This window comes from Nicotiana sylvestris, chromosome 4 (assembly GCF_000393655.2).
Source record: "Nicotiana sylvestris chromosome 4, ASM39365v2, whole genome shotgun sequence".
NCBI lineage: Eukaryota > Viridiplantae > Streptophyta > Magnoliopsida > Solanales > Solanaceae > Nicotiana > Nicotiana sylvestris.
Window position 1 is genome coordinate 130,623,392 of NC_091060.1, and position 26,348 is coordinate 130,649,739.

Here is a 26,348-nt window from a genome sequence, read left to right on the forward strand (position 1 = left end):
TGGTCCTCTGCACGCAGGGATTTAACTAACATGTCATCAATATATACTTCCATTTTCTTACCTATTTGTTCTTCGAACATTTTATTTACCAGGCGTTGGTAGGTAGCTCCTACATTTTTTAGCCCGAACGACATTACATTATAACAATATGTTCCATACTTGGTGACAAATGAAGTCTTTTCTCGGTCTTCCGAGTTCATTTGAATTTGGTTGTACCCGAAATAGGCATCGAGAAAACTAAGGATCTCATGGCCGGCCATGGCGTCGATCATACGATCGATGCTAGGCAGTGGAAAAGAATCTTTGGGACATGCCTTGGTTTAAATCCTTATAATCTACACACATCCTACATTTGTTCCCTTTTTTAGGAACTACGACTACATTTGCTAACCATTCGGGATATTTCACTTCTCGAATGGACCCTATTTTGAGAAGTTTAGTTACCTCGTCCTTTATGAATGTGTGTTTTACCTCGGACTGTGGCCTTCTCTTTTGCTTTACCGGTCTGAACTTTGGGTCCAAACTCAATCGATGAGTAGTGATCTCTGGTGGGATCCCTGTCATGTCAAGGTGGGACCAAGCAAAACAATCCATATTTTTAATAAGGAATTTAATGAGTTTTTCCCTAAGCTCGGGAGTTAACCTCGTGCCTAGGTATACCTTTCGATCGGGCAGGTGTTCGATCAATATGACTTGTTCCAGCTCTTTGACTGTTGACTTCGTGGCATCGGAGTCATCGGGAATTATGAAGGTTCGAGGTATCATGAAATTATCGTCCTCGATAATTTCCTGCTGTTCCAATCTGGTCGCAGCCAGCAACTGCGGTTGCTATTTGACCCTTTGTTGATGTTAGAGCTAACACGGGTATCACCTCATCAATTGCAAACATCTCTTTGGCTGCTGGTTATTCGCCGTACACCATTTTGACTCCTTCCGGTGTTGGAAATTTCAAGATTTGATGAAGAGTTGAAGGTACTGCCCTCATATTATGGATCCAAGGTCTTTCGAGCAGTGCATTGTACCTCATATCTCCTTCGATCACGTGGAACTTCGTTTCTTGGATAGTTCCAGCCACGTTTACTAGCAACATGTTTTCCCCTTTGGTGGTTTCACTCGCCATGTTAAAACCGTTGAGCACTCGAGCTGCTGGCATGATCTGATCCTGAAGGCCGAGTTGTTCCACGATCCTCGATCGAATAATATTCGCTGAGCTACCTGGATCAACCAACACACATTTAACTTGAATTCTATTCATAAGGATAGAAATAATCAGTGCATCGTTGTGAGGCTGTTCGATCCCTCTTGCATTCTCGTCGTTGAAGGATAAGGTATATTCTGGTAAGCAGTCCCGGGTATGTTTCTCCCTTGTGATCACGACTTTGGTGCGTTTAAATGTTGGACCCTGAGGGATATCAACCCCACCGACTATCATATGAATCATGTGTTGCGGTTCCTCCTATTCGTTCTTCCTGTTCGCATCCATGTCCCTGAAGTGATATTTTTCTCGGTCACTTAAGAACTCTCGAACATGACCTTTGTTGAATAAACGAGCTACCTCCTCCCTTAGTTGTCTGCAGTCTTCGATTTTGTGACCATGGGTCCCATGGTACTTACATGTTTGATTTGGATTCCTTTGAGCTGGATAAGTCTGTAGGGGTCGAGGCCACCTAGTATCTTTGATTCGTCCAATGGTTGACACAATACCTGAAGAATTGACGTTGAAGTTGTATTCTGATAACCGTGGTGCTTCCTTAGGCTCAACATGTTTATCGAAGCCACTCTTACTCATAAGCCCTCGGGAATTCTGACCTCGATCATTCCTTCGATCATTACAAACGGAATTACGTCCTGATCCGTTGTTCCTACGATCTGCGCTATAAGGTAAGTATCGATCTCTGTTCGATCGGGGCTCTCTATCGATGTCTCATCGAATCCTGCCTTCGGATCTATTTGGATAAACGGAATCGGACTGGGCTCCTAACTGAGAGTCTGAAACCAAAATGGCAAGTTTTTGGACTCTAATTACGTTTCTACAGCTATAAAAAAGTTACATTTGTACCTAAAACGCAGTATTATACTGCACTTTATGTTAGCGGAATTTTAGTCGTTAACGTAAAACGCAGTATAATACAACGTTTTACTTAATAATTTGGTTTTTATGTAAAACGTAGTATTGTACTGCGTTTTACTTCATTTTTGGGCCCACCAAGTGTTTTGCGGATAACTGACATAAATAATTTGTTTTTAATGTAAAACGCAGTATAATACTATGTTTTACTAAAATGCAGTATTATACTGCATTTTACTTCATTTTTGGGCTCACCAATAAGTGTTCTGCGGATAACTGACATAACAATAATTCAAATACATAAAGCGTGGTATTATACTATGTTTTATATAAAAACAATTCTGCACCCCAAGCTAGGACTTGCCTTATTTAAAGGCGTTAGGATTTTATGAAAATCCATTCAAAACTTTCTTTCAAACATCCGTTCATGCTTCTCTTCTTGTTATCAAGCATTTTTTTATAATGGCTGAAGAGCCAAAAATAAGGGTTTCATTATATTGCGGGGGTGAGATTGTAATGGAGAATAACTTTGTGAGGTATAGTTCACCTCCACAGTGTCATGTTAAATTGCCGCTTACAATGGAGTACGATAAATTGGTATCGTTGTTATGTAAAAAAATGAGTGTGAGGAAACGTCCAGTGAACCTTAAATAACCGGTAGATTTCCGTATTCTGTGACTCTGCAGGGATTTGCTTATTATTCTGAGTTTAACATCGAAGATGATGAAACTCTTAGAGATTTTTTGCAGATTCCCGGATGAATATAGGAAATTTATTGTAATAAAATTGTTGAAAATATACGTCAAGGTTGAAGACGTTCCCAATAATGAGGGTGTGCATAGTAGGGATAATCCCCAGTCATCGGGTGGTTATACTGGAGCAGTTTTTGCCGGACAGATTCCTGATGAAAGAGTTTGCCTTGATTTAAACTTGTCACCACCGGCGAATGAGCAGCGAGAAAATAATTTTTCGACTTTATATAATCCACAAGACGACTAGTAAACTTCAATTTTTCTACGCTTTAGCGATGTTTATTTTATGTTTGAATTGGATTTGTATTAACACTTATATTTTTCATAGGGGGTACCATCCGGATATGAATTTTACAAGTTATGACCCCGCTCCTTGTTGGAATATGCGTAATTCTGGCATGTTGGACCACGGTGGTCCATCGGGGAGTTATCATCAACAAGAAAATATCCATCATGGAACGTCAACACAGTACGACTTGTAAGTAAAGTGATATAGCTATATGTAAAGTATTATCTAGTTGAGTAGCTTATCATTTTGTTCTTTTTGTGCAGTGAAAACAAGAAACTTGATGTTCCTGACCTCACACTGTTGCCTATAGAGGACGTATTGATTCGTGATTTGGCAGATGCGCAGAGTCAGGAAGATGATAGTGATTATGACAATAATGTTGATGATTCTGGAGATGACACACCCTTCCTTGATGAGGGTGATGATGAGGAGTGAATGTCGAACCTGAGATGACGAGGGAGCATGCTCCTCCACCTCCCGTTAGACAATAGTGTACGAGTCCCACGTGCCGTTTCATAAGCGGAATATTCCCTACCTTGATAATTTGCTAAAGTATGCCGGACGTGGATAACCTCACAAGGGATGCTGACGAATTTCGGTCAGCAATATGGGATGAGCCTAGGCTAGCAGTGCTGGCAAAGGGTATGTAATTCCTTGATAAAGCTCGCCTAATCAGGGCTGTAAAAATCTACAATGTAAGAGAGTGTCGTGAGATGATGGTAAGGGAGTCAACTACGGAGGTATACAAGGCTGTATGTCGTAGAGACTTTATGGGTTGTCACTGGATGTTACGTGCCAGTAAGAAAAAATCAGGGTTGTGGAAAGTGGGTAAATATATTAGCACCCACAGAGGTGAAATGGACACATTCAATGAGAATCACTTCAACGGATATGATATTAAGCTTTTGATTGCAGTTGCAGTAGATGCCAACGGACAAATATTTCCACTATCTTTTGCCATTTGTGCCAATGAAAGCGAAGAGACGTGGATGCTTTTTTTAAACCACCTGAAGCAGCACGTTGTCAAACAACGTTAAGGTATTTGTCTAATATCTGATCGGCATGGTGGTATTTTAAGTTCTGTACGGCATTTGCCAGAATAGCAGGAACACTATGCATACCACCGTTACTGTGTGAGGCATCTGAAGGCTAATTCCAGAAGAAATATCACGACAAGGCCTTGCATGATTTAATGTGGATGGCTGCAACTGAGCACCAGCAGTGCAAATTCACGAGGCGCATGAAAGCGATCTAGCAGTTAGATCCACGAGCCTATACTTGGCTAATGGGATATGAGCTTCACATATGGACATTCCATGCTGATGGTGGCAGACGATGGGGAGCCCTGACTACAAATGTGTCGGAGTCATTCAACGGCTTGTTGAAGTCTGCACGTGGATTGCCTGTCACTGCCATGATCCAGATGACATTCAAATAGATCGCGGAGAGGTTTGTTGAAAGGCATAGAGCTGCATCGGTATTGATGGACAGGGGTGTTCAATTTATGCCAATATCGATGAGAAGATTTGAGAAGTACAGGAGGCGAGCACATTGGCATTTATTTTTACAGTACGATCACGACCGGGGTATTTTTGAAGTTCGCACCGCTATCCGCGGCCACTGGGGGAATAATCTACAGACGGTGAATGAAGCCAGTAGGTTGTGTTCATGTGGGAAATGGACCATCTACCACATGTCATGCGCACATGCCTTGAAGTGCTTTCAACAAGTTGGTTTAGGGGCAACCAACTATATTGATAGGCAATACAGTGTTACTGCATACGTAGACACATATAGTGGGCAGTTGCAGCCATTAGGTGATGAGCATTATTGGCTGCCGGAACCTTTTAAAATGATGTGTAACAAGGACTATTTGCAAAAGCTGAAAGTACTAAGAGAATGCGTATACGGAACGAAATGGATGTTGGTGACACCGTTTATGCGCGTAAATGTGTCATATGCTCACAAACAGGACACGACCATCGTAAATGTCCTTCAGCTGGTGTGAGAGGCGGTGGTAATCCAGCTCCTGGTGCAAGTTCGTCGAATGTACCAATCTATCAAGGATACACCTAGTCTTTTGTTTTCGTATTGTTTTTTGTAATAAGTGTTGTACTTGTATATGTTGCAATATCTATCAAATAAATTTATGTTCCACAATCTTGTTACATCTTATTTTTTAAACATGACCTTTTGAATTGGGATGATGATATGGTTCAAACATTAAACTTATTGGTATTAGTAAAGAAGACCAATCTTAAAATTAAAAAAACAAACCTATAAAATCAAGACATCCTTTGTTATCCTTCTTGAAAATTTGCTTCTTAAAATGGTCGTTGTCTTAAAAAAGGAATCGAAGAAAATAACTAAAGCAACGTACAAGAAAATAAAGGATAATAACCAATAGGAAAAATTTAATATGTATAGCGTGGTACAATACTATGTTTTGTGTTGTCTTGTCGGTCTGAAAAAGCTGAACCGACTGTGCAAATGTTGTTTCGTCTCAAAAAAATTTAATATGTATAGCGCGGTACAATACTACGTTTTGTGTGTTGTCTTGTCGGTCTGAAAAAAGCTGAACCGACATCGCAATAGTTGATTCGTCTCAGAAAAATTTAATATGTATAGCGCGGTACAATACTACGTTTTATGTATTGTTTTGTCGATCTGAAAAAAGCTGAACCGACTGCGCAAAAACTGTTTCTTCTCAGAAAAATTGAATACGTATAGCGCGGTACAATACTACGTTTTGTATGTTGTCTTGTCGATCTGAAAAAGGCTGAATCGGCTGTGCAAAAGCTGTTTCGTCTCAGAAAAATTTAATATGTATAGCACGGTACAATACTACGTTTTGCGTGTTGTCTTGTCGGTCTAAAAAAAAGCTGAACCGACTGCACAAAAGCTGTTTCGTCTCAGAAAAATTTAATATGTATAGCGCGGTACAATACTACATTTTGCGTGTTGTCTTGTCAGTCTGAAAAAAGCTGAACCAACTGCGCAAAAGCTATTTCGTTTCAGAAAAATATAATATGTATAGTGCGGTGTAATACTACGTTTTGTGTGAAATCTTGCCTATAAATAACTGGCGCATTCTAGTTATTTTCTGCGCTTAACAATAACTAATAGCAAATATTTTCATAAAATCAAGTTTTCTCTTTACGCTTTAATAACGTCTCAACAACCCCTTTATGTCCCAAGGTGCGAGTACGGCAAAAGATGCATGATGCACGATTGTTGGGAAGAAGATGGACGCCACTACTGGGCGTGTATGAACAAGTTTTATAGGCAACTCGATGAACATGTTTACAATTTTGAGGTATGGATTGATGAACCCTGTGAGCAGGAAAACTACAAAGACAAGTTGTATTCTCTTCATAGTTTATGTTTGAAGCAGTGAGAAAGAGAGCGACAATCCAAACAAGAAGTTGCGGAGTTGAAGGCGAAACTCAAGGAGGTGGAAGAAGAAAAAAATGCTGGAAGACCAACTCAAGTAGTAGGAGAAGAGAATATTAGGCGGTCATGACTAAACAATGACATGTACATGTTGAGCGTAGTAGTGTATCTTTATGTTTCTCTTGTCATGTGTTTTCATTAGCTGTACTGAATTTATATTATGTTTGGTTTGCTATGTTTGTGTTTGTGTTGTAGTGTTAAAATAAAATTATTGTTCAAATTGTGTTAAAATAAAATTGTTGTTAAAATACAATTCTTGCCATTATTTACATAATGTAGTATTTACACAAAATACAAACAAAAAGAAATCAGTGAGTCCCACAGCCTGTGTGCTTCAGTGCAGTCGCTGGTCTGAGGTGCATCCCATGTCACCCGGGTACACTATCAGGATCATCCTCATCAAGTAACCTTTTTTTGTGAGGATGCGCCAGCAGCATGATCACCAGTACAGCTGGCAGGATCGGTAGAAGGGGTCGTCGTCCGTCAGCAACCTACAAAACAATTACTAAGCTTAGCATATGAAAATGTATATTAGTAATGTACGTGTTAAGTCAAAAACATTTTCTCACCATGGTCTCGTCGGACTCTTGAGTATAAGCATCTGTGGTGTCCTCATCATCGCATACAGTGGGCTCCGTGATGGGCTGGGACGAAGCCTTAATAAGAAAATTAAAAATTAATTTATGGCTAATCATTAAGGAAAAGAAAACTAATTAAAATTTAATAGTAATACAAACATACTTGCGCCTGTGATAGATCTACATCAACCGACTGCTCTACATCTTCGTCGAATGTACCAGTGACCAACAATGGATATGACGGGGTGACCTGCGATGCTGGCAGATCCAGCTGAAGGCTGTACAACGACATGCTGCTGGAAGGCTCGTCTAGCTGAGGGAAATAACCCGGCTGATCATCTCCAAGATCCTCATCAGGTGCCTCAACAGGTGGGTTAATAGGTGCCTCAATGCCCCCTTGCTGAGGACCACCTCCTCGCCGTCCCCTACGACACCGTGGGGCACCCCTGCCTCATGGGACAGCCCTGCCTCATGGGGAAGCCTTGGCTCGTGCCCGACCCCTGCCTCGTGGGATAGGCCTACCCCGATGGTGATGCTCTAGCGCCACATACTCAGCCGTGTGATCTAACCTATCGTCCTCTCTGGCTCGCTGCAGTGTTCGGAGAGCCAGCTCTACCACCCGCCGGCCATACTCAATGACTGCAGGATTGTCGGCATGCTGCTGCATCCCCTGTCCCAACCAGTAGACCATATGATGACCAATAGCCTGCACAACATTTAAAATATTAATTACATAATGCTATATCACAGTTATAAGTATAGGTTCCAACAAAAACATACCAATGCCTCGTGCCTCCCGGCGTATGGTCTGAACCGACCGCCAGCTTCATGAACGGGGTTCCCGATCATCAATCGGGTGTGACGGTGGTACCATGACGTATACATCTCAATAGTAGCCGCTTGGATCTGTGAAGGTGGTGGCGGAATCAGGTCCTCTCGCTGCTCCCAAATATGGACCTGTGCCTCTAGCCATGCTACAAATACGTCGTGCACCCTTGAACGATCATCCCACTGATAATGTGTAGCCACCCATGGAGGTTCCCTCGGTATAGCGGGCGGTCAAACTGGCGAAGTACCCGCTCTGTGGCATGATGCTCCACAACATCGAGGCACATCAGCGGGACGGAAGTTCTCCAAAGCTGTCGGTCGACCGAGCAATAATCGGGCAGGCCAGCTATAAACTCGTCGTTGTATGGCGTCCAGATGAACTATCAAATAATAACATAAAAGTAAGTATGTGCAACACAAGTGAATTTATAACAAGTAAGTTTAGGTACATATTTACCTATGCGGCCTCCAGCATATCCAACACATCCTTGACAAGGGGAGATTATGATGAGCATCAATGCCTCGGTAATTCCCATGCCAGAGAACCCACCTCCTAGCTAGAGGGAGAAATGGAGGTGCTACATCCGGAGGTAATAGTGGTAGAGGTGGCTGCAACGGCAGGAACCGCTCCCAGGCCCAAACCTAACATACAAGGTCGACGTAAAATTTAAGAGTCATTTTGATTATATAGAATTGGAAGTAATGAATAGAGTATTCGAATATGTTGTCACCTGTAGAAGCGGCAGAAAACCGTCGCTCTAGGTGCCCATGCTAGCCCGGCACATACTCCTATATAGGTAAGGGAGAACAGCAGCACCCCAGCTGTACTGGGGTAACTCATCTAGCCGCTGAAGATGATGTAGAAATCACATACTCACTAGATTTCCCAAAGTGTTCGGGAACAAGACATCCCCAATAAGAAGGAGCAGCGCCAACCTCGTGTACAGGTGAATATGGAGATCATCTGTCTCGCCGGTGATGTCGGGGTGCAATACCTCCAAATGTTGTCTGATAGCTGTCACAGCAATGCGACTACCCCCCTCTAGTTGTATTCTCACCTTGTGGCCTAAAACCAGTAAACTGCTGCAGCAAGTCCAAATTCTGGCCACGCGTCATAGATCTCATATACTGAGGCAGTTCAACAGCCAGTCCATCAGCACGCAGCCCATATAAAACCTGAACATCCTGAAGCATGAGGGTGGCCTCGCTAATGGGCAGGTAAAAAGTGTGCGTCTCCGGTCGCCACCGCTCTATCAACGCCGTGATCAGAGACCAGTCGAGCTGCAGCCGCCCAATCTCAAAAATACTATAGAAGCTCGTATTAATGAGGCGCTCGACTACGCGAGGATGGAAAGCTCTCTCCCTCAAAAATTCCCACAAGTCGTCCGGTCTCCTGGCGCGGAGAGTCTGATCCACTAGTTGTCCCTCACTTGCGTAGGTGGACCTATGATCACCCTGTAACACTAATATCTGATCTGAGGCTGGTCCAGGATGCACAGGCGGCACGTCCATGATGTCTACTATAAATTAAACAATATTAATTGTGTGTTTGTGCTATAATAATTAATATTTAATTATTTAACTGGACACAGTATATATCTATGGGTTCCAAGCTCGATATTGAGGCCCAGTAGCACCAAGATATCCTGAATTCTTATGTGTGTCAATTTCAATATTTTTTAAATTTTGTTAGTGTTATAATAATTAATATGTAATTATTTAACTAGACACAGTATATATCTATGGGTTCCAGGCTCGATATTTGAGTCCCAGTAGCACCAAGCTATCTTGAATTCTTATGTGTAATGTCAATTTCAATATTTTCAAAATTTTGTTAGTGTTATAATAATTAATATTTAATTATTTAACTGGATACAGCATATATATATATATATATATATGTGTGTGTGTGTGTGTGTGTGTGTGTGTAGGTTCCAGGCTCGATATTTGAGGTCCAGTAGCACCAAGATATCCTGAATTCTTATGTGTGTCAATTTCAATAGTTTTAAAATTTTGTTAGTGTTATAATAATAATTAATAATTAATTATTTAACTGGATATAGTATATATCTATGGGTTTCAGGCTCGATATTTGAGGCCCAGTAGCACCAAGCTATCCTGAATTCTTATGTGTGTCAATTTTAATATTTTTAAAATTTTGTTAGTTTTATAAATTAAATATTTAATTATTTAATTGGACAGAGTAAATATCTATGGGTTCCAGACTCGATATTTGAGGCCCAGTAGCACAAAGCTATCCTGAATTCTTATGTGTGTCAATTTCAATATTTTTACAATTTTGTTAGTTTTATAAATTAAATAATTAATTTTTAATTGGACAGGATATATATCTATGAGTTCCACGCTTGATATTTAATTTGACAACAACAACAACAACAACCCAGTATAATCCCACTTCATGGGGCCTGGGGAGGGTAGTGTGTACCAGACCTTACCCCTATCCTGGGGTAGAGAGGTAATTTGAAGGGGAGCCTTGGCGTAACTGGTAAAATTGCTGCCATGTGACCAGGAGGTCACAGGTTCAATCCGCGGAAACAGCCTCTTGCACAAATGCAGGGTAAGGTTGCGTACAATAGACCCTTGTGGTCCGGCCCTTCCTCGGACCCCGCACATAGCGGGAGCTTAGTGCACCGGGCTGCCCTAATTTGACAACATATATTAATTTGTTAGTTCTGTATGTTTGTTTTATAAATTAAATAATTAATTTTTATAGAGTGTAATTGGACAGAGTTTATAGTTAGTAGATACTTAAACTACAGAGATTCTACTATAAAAGGCTCTATATTTTACTACGCTAAAAGGCTCTATATTTTACTACGCTAAAAGGCTTTATATTTTACTATGCTATAAGGCTCTATATCTTACTACGCTAAAAGGGCACTATTCTTTAAGCAAATAAATAATCTAAACTAAATATAAACAACAAACATATGAACATAACATTCACAAAATTACATATAAAACAGTAAAAGAAATTTATGAACATTTTTATTAACAATAAAAATTATTTCTCAACTTTTAACTATTTTTTTAAACACTAATAATTTAATTCGGGTAAAAATAACATACAAATTTAATCACAAACAAAATACAAATCAACGTGGAAACACACTCAAGAAAACAAATATGCATAATTATACGAGTTTCGACATAAACTAAATCGGAATACCTCGATTTATGTTTTTAGAAATGTCGGAAATATGAAATTTTGAGCCCGAAACAAGGAAACCACAATAATCGAACGCTTGGGTTGTATGCGGGACCTACACTCTTCACTTTTTGTGTGACGGGTCGGGCCCAATCGAATGTTTCTTTTAAATCGAGGGGGGACCGCTGGAAAGGGGTTGGGTTTTTTAAATTGAAACCTTCTGGTTTCTGTCATGGTGAAGAATGAGACTTTATATTTTAATAGAAAAATGCAGTATAATACTACGTTTTTCTAAAATATAGTATTATACTACGTTTTCCTTTAACGGTTAAATTTCCATTAAAGTAAAATGCAGTATTATACTGCATTTTAGTTAGAAAGATAACTTTTTTTAACTGTATAAAGGTATTTTGAGTCCCAAAACTCATTATTTAGGTTTCGGACTCTCCTAACTGATCATCCTTGACTCTGATTTTGGATTGGTACCGATTATGCACATCGGCCCAGGTCACCGCTGGATATTCAATCAAATTCTGCTTTAATTGACGTGATGCTACCGAATTTCGCTTGTTCAGAGCCTGAGTAAAGGCTTGGACAGCCCAATCATCGGTAACCGGGGGTAGGTCCATGCGTTCCATCTGAAATCGAGATACAAATTAAATTAGAATTTCATTGTCCTTTTGTCTCACTTTGAAGAGGTCTGACTTCCTAGTCGCGACCTTTATTGCTCCGGCGTGTGCCTTTACTAATGAATCGACTAGCAGGCGAAATAATCGATAGAATTGGGCGGCAAATTGTGGTACCATATCATTGCCCCCTTCAACAAAGTTTCTCTAAATTTTTTTAGCAAATCGGATTCAATCTCATCATCTTCTAAATCATTTTCCTTTATCCCGCATGTGTACGAAGTTATGTGTTCATTAGGATCACTGGTCCCGTTGTACTTAGGGATATCCGAGATACGGAATTTCTTAGGAATGGGCTTCGGAGCCGCACTTTAAGGAAAAGGTTTTTGCACGAATTTCTTCGCATTCAAACCCTTTAGGATCGGGGTACCCCCGGTATTTGGTCAACTTGTGAGTTGTACGTTTCTACCTTTTTGTCATTAGCCTCGATTTTCTTTTCACCTGATTTTATCCATTTCATGAGCTCCTCAAGCATTGATAATTAGGGATTCTAGCCTATTTTATGCTCCGTTTTGCTTAGATTTTGGATTAAAAGTGTGTACAGGTATTCCCGAAATCTAACTTATTGTGCTTGTTTGCAGTTTTTGGTCTAAAAGAGACAAGAAAGTCAAAACCAGCTCATAAAGGAGTGAAACCTGCACAAGTCAAAGCTTAGTCAAAAGGGCGCTGACAGCAGAAAATCGGACGCTGATGTGGAGGGTCCACCACTGAGGCGGTCTTGTTTACGCTCTTAGCAGTGGCAAAGTTCAGAGAGTGTGTTTTGGGCTTAACAAGTCACCGCTGCACGCGGTGAAATTGCGCGGCAGTTGTAGCTTTTGCGCGGCAGTGGTCACTTTACCGCCCTCAGCGGAAGTCAAAATCAGAAAGCCAAAACTGGAGCTAAAAGTTGAAGACCGCAGTCCGCGCTTGATTTTGCGTGGCCGCGGTAGTCATAGCGCTACAGCGGTCCATTTTCCGCTGTCAGCGGAACCTCCGTAGGGGCATTTTTGTCCAAAAAATTTATTTGTGTATAAATAGTTCTTTTTTAGATTTTTAGGTCATATGTTGTTTAGAGAGTACGTGAACAACAGCTTTTTGTTATTTTGAGTAATTTTAGAGCTTAGTTAACCATTAATATTACATTCTTCTCTTGTAATTACTTTTTATGGGTTATATTTCATCTAAATCTTTGATTCTTCTTTGATTATGAGTAGCTAAACCTATTAGCTAGGGTTATGGCTCAACCCTAGTGTGGGAATTTAATGAGTCTTCAATTTTAGGGCTTAAATGTTTATGAATGAATGATATTTAGCTTGATTTATGCTTTAAATGTTGAATTTGTGGTTGCAAACACTGATTTGTGCCTTTTTTACTTAGGCTCTTCTTGAGAAAGAGAGACTAAATCAAGGAAATTCAGGATAACAAGGAATTGGGGTGCATTCAAGAGATTGATAGCCCCAATTAAAGGGTTAAACCTAGAGATAGTAATACCCGACTTGAGCCAATTTTGCTTGCATTGTTTGAACACCCAATTGAGCATAAGAAAGTCAACTAGGGCAAAGTCACTCAAACTACCGAGAGGTATAGAGTGAGTAGTTATGTGCAATAGCTATATCATGATCCCAATTATGACTGTCACACCTCCTTTTTCCGCCCCCGCGAGGGGTGAAGGAGTTTTTCCAATTAAAGGACAATCGAAACGGGATTTGATTGTTTATTTCAGAGTCGCCAATTGGGAGATTTAGGGTGTCCCAAGTCACCAATTTAATCCCGAATCGAGGAAAAGAATGACTCTGTATTACAGTCCGCGAACCAGAAATCCGGATAAGGAATTCTGTTAACCCGGGAGAAGGTGTTAGGCATTCCCGAGTTCCGTGGTTCTAGCACGGTCGCTCAACTGTCATATTAGGCTTGTTTATCTGATTTTATACAATTATGAGCTCATGTGCAAATTTTAACTCTTTACCGCTTTTATTATATTTTTAAAGGAATGTGAACATCGTTTAAAAAACATGTCTTTGGATTGCGTCACATGAAATGCACCAGCAATCCGGAATATATTTTATTCAATGTTTTGGGATTTGGATTTGGGTCGCATGAAATGCACACCCGAGTTTAAGAAGGTAAGATTATTAAAATGCGGCTAAAGAGTCTAACGCGTTATTATCTTTGGGGAAGGCAGTGAAATTCACTAAACAGTCCATCCCGAATTCTAAATATTCAATTAAACATTTATTGAGGGCCTCGCAATTGGTGCATTTTATTGGGCGAGGCTCATCTCAATTATTTTTAAAGGACAATCCTAAAATGCCTACTTTTTTCTCTATTAAATTTGTCTCTACAAAATGAAAGAGAAAATGTCTTAATTTATTTACATGCTTGAGTTATTATAGTTGGGTTTTGAATATGATTCATAAAATCTGAAAATGATGCAAACAGGACAGTCTGTTGCCAATGCGGGCCCAAGCCCAACGTGTATGGCATAAACTAGACCTGGGTCATCTTTTTCACATGTTACTACCTAATTACATTATACTAGGCATGTTCACAGTTTGTCAAATTTAAAAAAACTTAGCAATCTAATTTTAATTTTAAACCATTTACATGCTGAAATTAACCAATAGTATTTAACTAAACAACATTCATACAAGTTCCAAAATGGTCTATTCGCTTGATGAACTAATGTGCTTTTTGAGACATGGTAATCATCCAACAATAACAAATTAACTAGATGAAGTTACTACCTCATTTATTTATTTTTAGGCAATATATAGATAGTTCGTCCATTAAACTATCGTCAGATGTTTCACTATATATATTAAATAGCTACATGATTCTGATTAGAGTAAGCTAAATAATTTATATATACAAATAAAATTCAGAATATAATTAAAATAAATTTAATACTTCAACTCTTCATTTTCGTATTCATGCTACATGTTTCAGTTTACAATATTCAACGTGTCTTTGTGTACCTGATATTGGAAGCAAAAGAAAAGTGAGATCAGCAGAAATTCAGTAGCATACAACAACAGCGACACCCAGCAACCAGCAATGGAAAACCAGTGAAGGATTTTAAAACTCAAGATAAAAATTCAGAAACACCAACAACAATCAACGGACAGAAGTCAAGGGAATCTTTTCAGATTTGAAAGACTAATTAATGTCCAACCCTTAACTTCTGAATCTGTATATCAGAATATTTAAATTGTATATCAGGTGTATACTATTCTTCTCTTGAATTTCAGAATGTTTTTCTTTTTATTTTTGGAATCTTAGTATTTTCGGAATTTTTCTCTCTCTTAAAATTCAGCTCCCCTTTTTTCTCTCTCCCTATCTCTTTTTTCTTTTTCTTCCTTTTTTCTCCTCTTCCCTTAAAAATCTGATCAAGTCCCTTATTTATTTCACATCTCAAACCCTTTAATCCATTAATAAAACAACCACTTTCTCCTACCAAGCCCACTACTACATAAAAAATACAATTATTATTTATTTAAACAACTTTTCTTGAGCCCCGCAATCCCACTATGTCTTGTTCCCCATGCTTACATTAAACAAATACATTATTCCCCCCCCCCCATTATGTCTTGTCCCTCATGCTTATATTAAACAAATACATTATTCCCCCCATTATGTCTTGTCCCCCATGCTTGATTATTTTAATATTATTTTAATCCTAATTGACAGAGCACTCAAAATAAATAATTGTTCAGAATTTTAATTCCAAAAATACCCCTCTAACCTTATTGAAATTACCATTTTACCCCCATCAACTATAACCAATTCACCTAATTAATTTCAACCAAAATACATCAAATATGACCAATTTCTAAACAATTTTCAACAACAAATTCAAACTAAATAATGATCAACAAAGAAACAACTAAATATATTTTGATTGAAAAATATTTTTTAACAACAAACAAATACTTTCAGATTCAACAACAACAACAACAACAACAAACAAGTATATTCAGATTTCTAAATTCAATAATCATTTGAACTTAAAATTAAATCTAACAACATTACAACCAACAATTTTTATGTTAAACTAAACAAGATCATGAAACAAACTGAAGAAATAATCAGAAATGATAAACAACAAACAAGAAAATCAAACTTATACTAATTTCGGATTCAAGAACAATCAAACAAAGTATGGACATAAATGAAAAGATTCAACAACAATAACAAGCAAGTTTTATTCAAATTCGAATTAAACTCGAATTAAGCTTAAACAAAACAAATAAACATATTCAAATCACTAAACTTCAAATAATCAATTGATCTTTTTAAATTAAATCCAACAAAATTATAACAAAGATACATTGAATCAAAAAATTAAAAACCAAAACATAACTTCACATTAAATCACTGAATTAAAAACGAACTTCAAACAAAATGAACACGAATTAAATCTATATTAAACAACAAACAACGAATTCAAATGATTTAAACAACATTAACAATTTCTGGAAAAAAAATACATAACAACACATGAAACAAACTGAAGAAATAATTAATTAAACTTCAATTAGAATCTAACGACATTAAACTAACAATTTCACATGAACAAACTGAAAAATTAACAAAACAATGAACACGAACAAAATAAAAATCAAACATTTACCGATTTTAGATTCGAGAATATCAAAAACAAAATACGGACAAAAATGAAACTCAAACCTACTAACCGGATTGAAACCACGAACAATGACTGACCAACGATGAACTCGAACTGTGTATGGACTGTTTCGACAAACCCCGACCAAAGTGAAGCAGCGACGAGCTACTGTGACGGAGAAGTCGAAGAAGAAAGCAGCGTTTGGACTGTTGTTCGCTGGACGAAGCAGCAGGCGACGGGGAGAGGTAGCAGCTATGGTGTCCTGGTATGGGTGGTTGGGAGCAGTTGCTCGACGTCTTGGCTTGGTCGTAGCAGAAGCAGTAGGAAGCAGAAGCAGGAGCAGCTTGGCCATGAAGACGATGAAGCCACGAGGGGGCTAGCCATGGCAGTCATGGTGACGGGTTGACGACGAAGACGCAGCAGTGGCAAACCAGCTGCTTGGCGGGGCTGGAGGTAGCGGGAAGCAGAAGAAGCAACAACTATGGTTGCTTGGTTGCTGTTGGACGTTGAAGTAGCAGCGTGAGGTTGGAGCTCTACGAATGCAGCAACAATGGCGTTATGGTCATTGACGGGGCAGCTGGGGACGAGGAGATGAAGAAGTAGCAATGGCGGACTGTTTGGTTGCTTGGTGGAGCTCATTTTTGGACTGGAGGTCGACGGACTGGTGAAGACGAAGAAACAACAACCATGGTTGTTGGTCGTTCATGGTGGAGCTAGGAACGAAGAAGAAGAAGGAAGAGGAAGCAGCCATGGTTGCCGTGTGTGGCTGCGTCGCTGGAGGGGTCGTTTGGAGGGTGGTCGCCGGGCAGCCATGGGAGGTGATGGTGGAGCTTGAAGAAGAATAAAGAAAAAGAGGGGGGTGGCGGATGGGTAGTGTTTTAGGTTTTGGTTTTTAGGGTTTTTTAGTTTGTTTTGTGAAAATGTAAGATAGGGGGGGTGTTGGGTCTTTGGGTTATGGAGCGGATCGGGTCGACCCGTGTCGAGATGGACCGGGTCATGGGGAAGGTTGGGTATTTTTTGGGCATGTGGCTTGAATTTGAAGAAGAGCCCAATTCCGAGTTTCTTTATATTTTTTGCTCTCTTTTCTTCTTTTATTTTTCTAAAACTAAATTCTAAAAATCCTTAAATTATTATATAGATCTAAATTAAGTTATAAAAGCGCAAATTAACTCCCAATAACAATTAACACACAATTAAGTAATAATTAAGCATGAAATTGTACAATTGGACATTAAATGCTAAAAAATGCAAAAGATGCCTATTTTTGTGATTTTCATTTTTTGTAAAACAAACTTAATTACCAACAATTGTAGGATCAAATCCTAAATGCAAATGCGACATATTTTTGTATTTTTTATTAATTTAACAAATAAACATGCGCAGACAAAAATACAAATAATTATACAAAAATACTACAAAAATTCAAAAATTGCACACCAAGGAAAAAATCGTTTTATTTTGAATTTTTTGGGAGTAATTTTTTCATAGGGCAAAAATCACGTGCTTACAGCTGCCCCTCTTTGCCCAAAAACACGAAGGGTTTTCGTGCAAAGATAAAGTGAGCGATTTTTGCCCATCCGAGTACTCCGTGTGAAGCATTTTTTTCTTTTGAAAGCTTTGTCCGAACCTTTGCTTCATAGGTTTCCTACATATCCTAGGCTAAACAGGAATCAGGTCAATGTAGTTCGGGAAGTTTTGGTAGCTGGGACTACCATGGGACTGCAATGTTACTGCTGTTGTATGCTACTTTTACTTGTTTGCTGACCTCCTTATTACACCATGCTTAAAAGAAAAATCAAGAAGTTAGGCTAGACTACAGATTACAAAATCTCATCTATCTTCCATTTGTTCTTGATGCCTTGCTTTCTTGTCGGCTTGCGTCGATTCCGGTGCTTCTTTCTTCCTAGAACTGACGGGGGTGACACCGACCTTTTGCTACTCTGAATACCAATTCTCACTGTCTGGTTCGGTCCGCCGGGGATATGGCTTTCTTCATTAAGCTTTGTTATGCTGGGCATAATTCAATGTTCACAGGCCGCTTCTTTCAAGTCCCTTTTGACTCATGCGCTTGATTTTGCGCTGGGATCTCTTGTTGCAACCTTCCGCTTTCCGGACTGGGGATTTTTATTGTTTCCTGTTGGGGATTCCTGTTGGATTCTTCTGCTTTACTAACTTTCAATGTATTCCTCTATTATATGGGTGGGCTCCCAACTTCAACCAACAACTTTGAAAATAAATTCGCCATTCCTCTCTTCAGGCGGGCTCCTGACTTCATCAACAACTTTGAAAAATAAAACGCCTTTCCTTTCTTCAGGCGGGCTCCTGACCTCAACAACAACTTTGAAAATAAAATGCCATTCCTTTCTTTAGGCTGACGAGATTTCAACAACTTTTAAAAATAAAACGCCTTTCCTTTCTTCAGGCGGGCTCCTGACTTCAACAACAACTTTGAAAATAAAATGTCATTCCTTTCTTTAGGCTGGCAAGATTTCAACAACTTTTAAAAATAAAACGCCTTTCCTCTATTCAGGCGGGCTCCTGACTTCAACAACAACTTTGAAAATAAAATGCCATTCCTTTCTTTAGGCTGGCGAGATTTCAACAACTTTTAAAAATAAAACGCCTTTCCTCTCTTCAGGCGGGCTCCTGACTTCAACAACAACTTTGAAAATAAAATGTCATTCCTTTCTTTAGGCTGGCGAGATTTCAACAACTTTTAAAAAATAAAACGCCTTTCCTCTCTTCAGGCGGGCTCCTGACTTCAAAATCTTTGAAAATAAAATGTCATTCCTTTCTTTAGGCTGGCGAGATTTAAACAACTTTAAAAAATAAAACGCCTTTCCTCTCTTCAGGCGGGCTCCTAACTTCAACAACTTTGAAAATAAAATGTCATTCCTTTCTTTAGGCTGGCGAGATTTCAACAACTTTTAAAAATGAAGCGCCTTTCCTCTCTTCAGGCGGCCTCCTGACTTCAACAACTTTGAAAAATAAAACGCCTTTCCTCTCTTCAGGCGGGCTCCTGATTTCAACAAACTTTGAAAATAAAGTGTCATTCCTTCCTTTAGGTTGGCGAGATTTAAACAACTTTAAAAATAAAATGCCTTTCCTCTCTTCAGGCGGGCTCCTGATTTCAACAAACTTTGAAAATAAAGTGCCATTCATTCCTTTAGGTTGGCGAGATTTAAACAACTTTAAAAATAAAACGCCTTTCCTCTCTTCAGTCGGGCTCCTGACTTCAACAACAACTTTGAAAATAAAATGCCATCTCTTTCTTTAGGTTGGCGAGATTTCAACAAGTTTTAAAAATAAAATCCTATTTGAGGGCGGATGAACCCAACATATCCTATTTGAGGGCGGATGAACCCAACATATCCTATTTGAGGGCGGATGAACCCAACATATCCTCTTTGAGGGCGGATGAACCCAACATATCCTATTTGAGGGCGGATGAACCCAACATATCCTATTTGAGGGCGGATGAACCCAACATATCCTATTTGAGGGCGGATGAACCCAAAATATCCTATTTGAGGGCGGATGAACCCAACATATCCTATTCGAGGGCGGATGAACCCAACATATCCTATTCGAGGGCGGATGAACCCAACATATCCTATTCGAGGGCGGATGAACCCAACATATTCTATTCGAGGGCGGATGAACCCAACATATCCTATTTGAGGGCGGATGAACCCAAAATATCCTATTCGAGGGCGGATGAACCAAATTTCCTCAACTTAAATGTAAAGACTGAAATGTATTAACTTCAAAACTTGAAATTTAAATTGCCATTCTACAGGTGGGCTCCTGACTTCTTCAACTTAAAATTTAACAACCTCCGTTCTACAGGCGGGCTCCTGACTTTAACAATTTCTTAAATTTTAACACCTCCATTATCCAGGCGGGCTCCTGACTTCAACTCTAATACTTTAAAAATAAATCAAGCTCCTTTCGAGCTTTGGAGAAAGATTCATCGGACTAAGATTTGATATCTCAGGAGAAAATTTCATCAGACTAGGACTTTTATCCTAGGAGGAAAATGTAAAGATCAAAGGTTTGAGAAACTTACCTTTGTAATTCCTTTTTTTCTTTTCTTTTTCCCTTACGCTGCTTTGTTCCTGTTTCAACTCTCAAGCAAAGAAAATTTTATCAGTTTTTTTTTATGGTGGCCGATTTGTGGCCTTGCTGGGGGATGGTTATCTCCTTTAAAAGCTCGTGTTGTCTTTCCCCGAGACTGCTGGGGATAACACTGTTGGGGAATTATTTACTTACCTGTTGGGGAATAATATTATTGGGGAGTCTCCTTTCTTCCCCTTTTCTCCAAAGCTACTTCCTTCAAAACTTTTTTCTCTCAACATTGCTGGGGATAAAATATTATCAGCCAGGGATAATGCTGTTGAGGATAACACTGCTGGGAGATTTTGATTCCTTCAAAACTAGTGCTTCACTCTTCTGAAGGCTGCTGGGAATGATACTGGCCTTTTGCTTTTTCCGAGCACAAGTTTCATCCTTTTGTTCTGTCCGCTGGGGAACAACTTCCTTTATTAAAACTTGTTATGCTGGGGGTAAAACTGGTTCAAAGACCACTTCCCTTGAGACTGGTGCTATCTTTATTCTTCCCCAAATGAGTATCTGACTTCCAGAAAATTTTCTAAATGAAAGGAAAATTTTCTGCCCCAGTTTGATAATCTCCTTTGTGGCATGCATTTCCGCCATCAATCCCATTTCCTTTTAAGATTCGACTGTGGTGGTTGGTTGTGATACTCCTACTGGGGATGACTTTTCCCTTTCTCCTTCCCTGCTCTGCGTTCCAAAAAACTTGCTGGGGATGATATTATTTGCTGGGAATGATCCCTTTCTGCTGGGGATATCCCTCTTCTTTTGTAGCATAATTCAGAAACTGTCATTTTCCCGACCTTTTATTCTCGTATAAATTTCCCAAATCATGCCCATTGCTCTTCTTTATTTGTCCCCGGGCCTTGGCCTTGAGGTTTATAACCTTTGATTTCGGCAAGGATATCCCTCTTGACATTCGTTAATCCTTTTGTCAATTTCCTTTTGCTGGGGATATCTTTCGTGACACTGGCCTCGCGCTTGTTCCTTCCTGACTTAGACCATTTGGATCTTCTAATCAGATCTGCTCTTGCCTAATTGGAAAACTGATGGTAGATTTTGAAGTCATTTCTCACTTATTCTGACCAAACAGACTCTACTGGGGAATTTTCTATGAAAGGAGAAAGATAAACAAAAAGGGAACCGAATAAAAGACAAAGGAAAAAGATGACTCTTTAACAAGAGAAACTATAAATAAAAACCTATCAAATGCAGATACCGACTCTAATGGTCATGACATGCGCATGTGGCCTATCCTCTACCGTCAATCGTCTTTCAAGATCTTCATTTGGCGATTCCCCATCTGATTCTCAATCTTATTCGACTTGTAGTGCCCGAAGGGTTTTCACTATCAAGCCTCTCTCATTTTTTTTTATTTTTTTTTCTCAGCTTTCATCGCCTTATGGCGTCCATGAAGATTTTCACCGATAGAACTCTCTCATTTGTATCACTTTCCAGCTGGGGATTTGGAGTGTTGCCGGTATGATTCTCTCTGCTGGGGATTAGAGTCCTTTCTGCTGTGGAACAGAGTGTTATGTTCACCGGTAAGACTCTTATTTGTCTGACTTGGCGTCTTTTGCAGACTGATCAGAAGGTCTTTCTTTGGACCGTAATGTGGGTTTTTGGATAGGCTAGAAAGAAAGGGTATTAAAGGCTCAAAAATAAATCAATTTGAGGTTCAAAAATTACAACCTTCGGAACCATATTTGTTTATAACAAGCGCAACCGTTGCCCCAATTTCTTGCTTGGGGATTATTTATTTATTTTTTTAATTTTTATTACACCATGACCGAGCCGTGAGGCGCCTGCGTATCCTCTTTGAGGAATCAGGTCGTACGTAGTTCCCAATTCCTCTGTTTTCTTCTGACTTTTTTTTTTGTTATCATTTTTATTTTCTTCTTTTTTCATTTTTCTTTTGTCGTTTTGTTGATTTTTTTTCTTTTTCTTTTTGTGTTTTTTTTCTTATCTTTTTATGTTTGTGTTTCTACTCTTTGCTACTGATTCCGAAAGAGGGGTATGAAAGAAAACAAATAAGGCTCAAAGGGTTAACGAAGGAGAAAGTGTTTAGATAGCAGAATAAAATGCCTTCGTCATTCCAATCTTCAAAACACGCCAAGCACAAACAACACCATTAAATATTCACCACATCTTCTGATTGTGCCGGACTTGATAACCATATGCATACATTTGCCTTTTTCTTTTGTCATTTTAAAGCACCGTTGGGCAATACTCTCACTTGATTTTACGGTTTTTCTTTATGTTTTATTTGCCCCAGTTCCACATGACTCGAGCTCCGAATAATCTCAAACCGTCTTTATTCCTTTTAAATGTTCCGATCACCTCCCAATGGTTTTATGATTATCTTTTAAGATCAGGCCCAAACTGTGTGCGCATGTCATGTCACCAGAATCGGCGCTGAACAAAAATGATAAAAGGACCAAACAAAAAGATGACTAGAAATAATAAAAGACCGGATTTTGCATTAGATTACCGGTGAAATGGTTTGGATAACAAATAACGAAACAAACCAGAATAAAATCCTAAAACAGCCTGGACAAAACTTAAACAAACCGCTATGACAAAATGGAAAGATAAGAAAGTTTGACGCAAGACAATATCCGAATTACAACCCTAATAATCCGGAGAACATAAATGACAACAAAATAAACCATCAAAAGCTTCTCTCTTACTAACCAAGGAACGAAGCGCCCTCCCAATTATCAAACCTGGCATCTTAGCCATTGAGCTTTGCATCAATACTGCCAAGACCATTACCAGCTTCAACATCATCAACCTCCGTCAACAAGTTCTCGATAGGGTTCGAGTGCTCCATGTCACTATTATTGATCACAATCCACCTTTTTTGGATCATTTTTTCTACTTCCCTTTTCAGATTACGACAGCTCTCAAGTTGTGCCCTCTGACATTGGAATGGTATGCGCATCGTGCTGCCGGATCAAAGTTTCTTGCACGTGGATCTGGAGTATATGCGGGGAGCGGCTCAATCAAGCCAGCATGCCTTAGCCTTTCAAACAGACTTGCATAAGATACTCTGATAGGGGTGAGAGCCTTTCCTCGTTTCAGCAACCTCTCGTTCCTAAATGCTTGATTGGGCCGGAAACCTGATCCAGGGGGCTTCCGGTAGGCTTGTGAGGGTGGATAGGCCTTCTGTGGAGCTGGGTATTTGGAAAGTGAAGCATGTCTTTGGGAGTCTCGTGGAGAGAAGTAGTGTCGAGGAGGGGAGTAGCGTTGACGAGTGATGGAGCTACTCGGGTAGCTGGGAAAACTGCCATAAGTGGGTTGGGATGGAGAGTATGGGGGATCTTCCGTTATGGTGTTGGGTGCTTGGGTAATGACAGAGTTCAAGAAGCTTGGCGGTGGAGGGGGTGGTGCTTTCCCAGTCATCCATGCCTGATACATGTCTGCCATATGCTATCTCAGCATTTTCACTTCTTCTACCAACCCGTTGTTCCGTTCGACCAGTTGTTGTCGGTCATCAGTACCGACCCACTTGGTTCTGAGGTTTTGAGTCATTGTCCTTTGACTTTGCTTTGCAGGGAGGAGTTACCACAACCAACCACTTTTCTATATATGAACAACAGCAAAGTGAAGCCATCACGTTAGTGTTAGGGCATTTGACAGATAATCATATATCAGAGATACAGTGCCCCTAAGCAGTTAGACCGTTCTATCACGCATTCACTTCATTTACGTGCGTCATTCCGGTTTCTTGTAACTGTGCCCCTTTGAAAATCTCCCACACTTTCCTTTATTTTTTTTTCTTTTTCTCTTTTCAATGGTGGTCGAATCTTATGGAGATTGCCTACGTATCATGACCCCGCATGAATCAGACCTTGCGTATTTCGGACCAATAAAAGATAAATATTAATAAAACATTTTTTTTTTGGAATTTTCAATTTTCATATTAAAACAAACTTGATTACAAAAGTTTAAAAACTGACCATACTAACAGACTTTGACAAAAGACAACAAACGGCCTCGAAAATCAAATAACTCGCATACTTTAATCAAAGAATTACAAACTCAAAAACAAACGGTCAGTTCCTTTCCCCGTTTGACAAATGCAACCGAACAATTATTTTTTGCAAATGTGGCCCCTTTCAAATTTCACATGAATTTTGAGGTCGGGGAGGATTATTTTATGACACTTTACAAACTTGTTCGTTCTTTTACGAAAATAGCCTTTCGACAACTGAAAGATACTCTAAGGCTATTTCGGCAAGAACGGTTTAAGACACGGCCGAAGCTGGCTCGGCTTATTTTTGATTAAAAATCCAAACGGTATTCACCTGACCGCTTACTCTTTGTTTTATTTTTTCAAATTACAATAAAAATCTGGTGTTGCAAACACGGCCCTTCAGCGCCTCGGGGACGGAGATTTTTAAGGATGTGTGGGTCAACTAGACCAAATCTTAAACAATGACCCAAAGGTGGCTGTTATGCAAAGTCAGCCCTCCGGCGTCCCTTTCGGAAACATTCGGTTATTTTTGACAAAAACAGCATCACCCGACTTATTTATGACTCTTTTATCGTTTTTCAAAATAGAAAACTCAATATTGCAAACACAGCCTTTCAACGCCTCGGGGACGAAGTTTTTTAAGGCTGTGTGGGTCAACTGGACCAAATCTTAAAAAATGACCCAAAGGTGGCTGTTTATGCAAAGTCAGCCTTCCGGCGTCCCTTTCGGGAACATTCGGCTATGTTTTGACAAAACAGCGTCACCCGACTTCTTTATGACATTAAAATTTTAACATGTTTTTTATTTATTTGTTTGTTTTTGGCTATTTTAGCAAAAAGGGAGGTTGGACCCAATGAGGGTTGCCTACGTATCTCACATCCGGTGAGAATCAAACCCGCGTAGTTCGGGACATTATGAATAAAGTAAATAAACTAACTTTTTTTTTATAGATATATATATATATTTTTGAAGGAAAGACTTATGAAGAAAGGGAGCATTTTTGCAAAGAAGGATTTCTAAAGAAAAAGATTTTAAAATTTTTTGAATTTCGAAAGAAAAACATCTAAGGAGGAAAGAAAATATTTTTCGAATTTTACTTCCAATGAAAGAAAAGCTTCTAAAACATATTTTTGAATTTTGAATTCTCTTTTCAATTTTGAAAGAAGAATAAAAATATTTTCGGATTTTTTTTTTTGTAAAAATAAAACAATTAAAAAGACTTTCTAAAGAAATCAATAATGGAAAATATTTTGGATTTTTTTTTTGAAAATTGGGGGTCTAAAAAAACTTTTCTAGAAAGGAAATAAAGAAAAATACTTTTTGGATATATATATATATATATATATATATATATATATATATATATATTGCAACAAATAATAAAACCACGTTCAACGCAAGACTCTTTTTATTTTTATTTTTGGCATTTTAATAAACAAATAAATAAATTAAAAAAATCATTTTAAAAACAAGACTCTTTTTTCATTTTCATTTTTCATGGCAAGACAAACTATTTTTCTTTTTCTTCTTTTTCTTTATTTTGAAAACAAGACAAAGTGAAGATTTTTTTTTCTTTTCGTTTCAACAAAATGACCAACCTATTCTTCAACCTAAAAATAAGAGACTCTTTCCTATTTTTTCTTTTGCTTTTTTGAGTGAAACAAACTATTGTCACACCTCCTTTTTGCGCGCCCGGCCCTGAAGGGTAGAATGCGCGAGGGGAGTTTTTCCAATTTAAGTGACAATATTCGAAATGGGATTATTTATTTAATTCAGAGTCGCCACTTGGGAAAGGTTTGGCTTTTGGTGTCCCAAGTCACCGGTTTATCT

The 26,348-nt window shown here is 39.0% G+C and overlaps 1 protein-coding gene across 1 annotated transcript; it reads right to left on the bottom strand.

Annotated features, from left to right (window-relative positions):
- Window positions 1-904: 904 nt before the first annotated feature.
- On the bottom strand, window positions 905-1,432 carry LOC138890176 (uncharacterized). The gene has a single exon (XM_070173540.1). It carries the CDS (start codon window positions 1,430-1,432, stop codon window positions 905-907), a length of 528 nt encoding a protein of 175 aa, XP_070029641.1.
- Window positions 1,433-26,348: the final 24,916 nt, after the last annotated feature.

Coding starts and splice junctions, on each gene's coding strand:
- LOC138890176 (XM_070173540.1), bottom strand. CDS start 1,432: ATGATAGTCGGTGGGGTTGATATCCCTCAGGGTCCAACATTTAAACGC.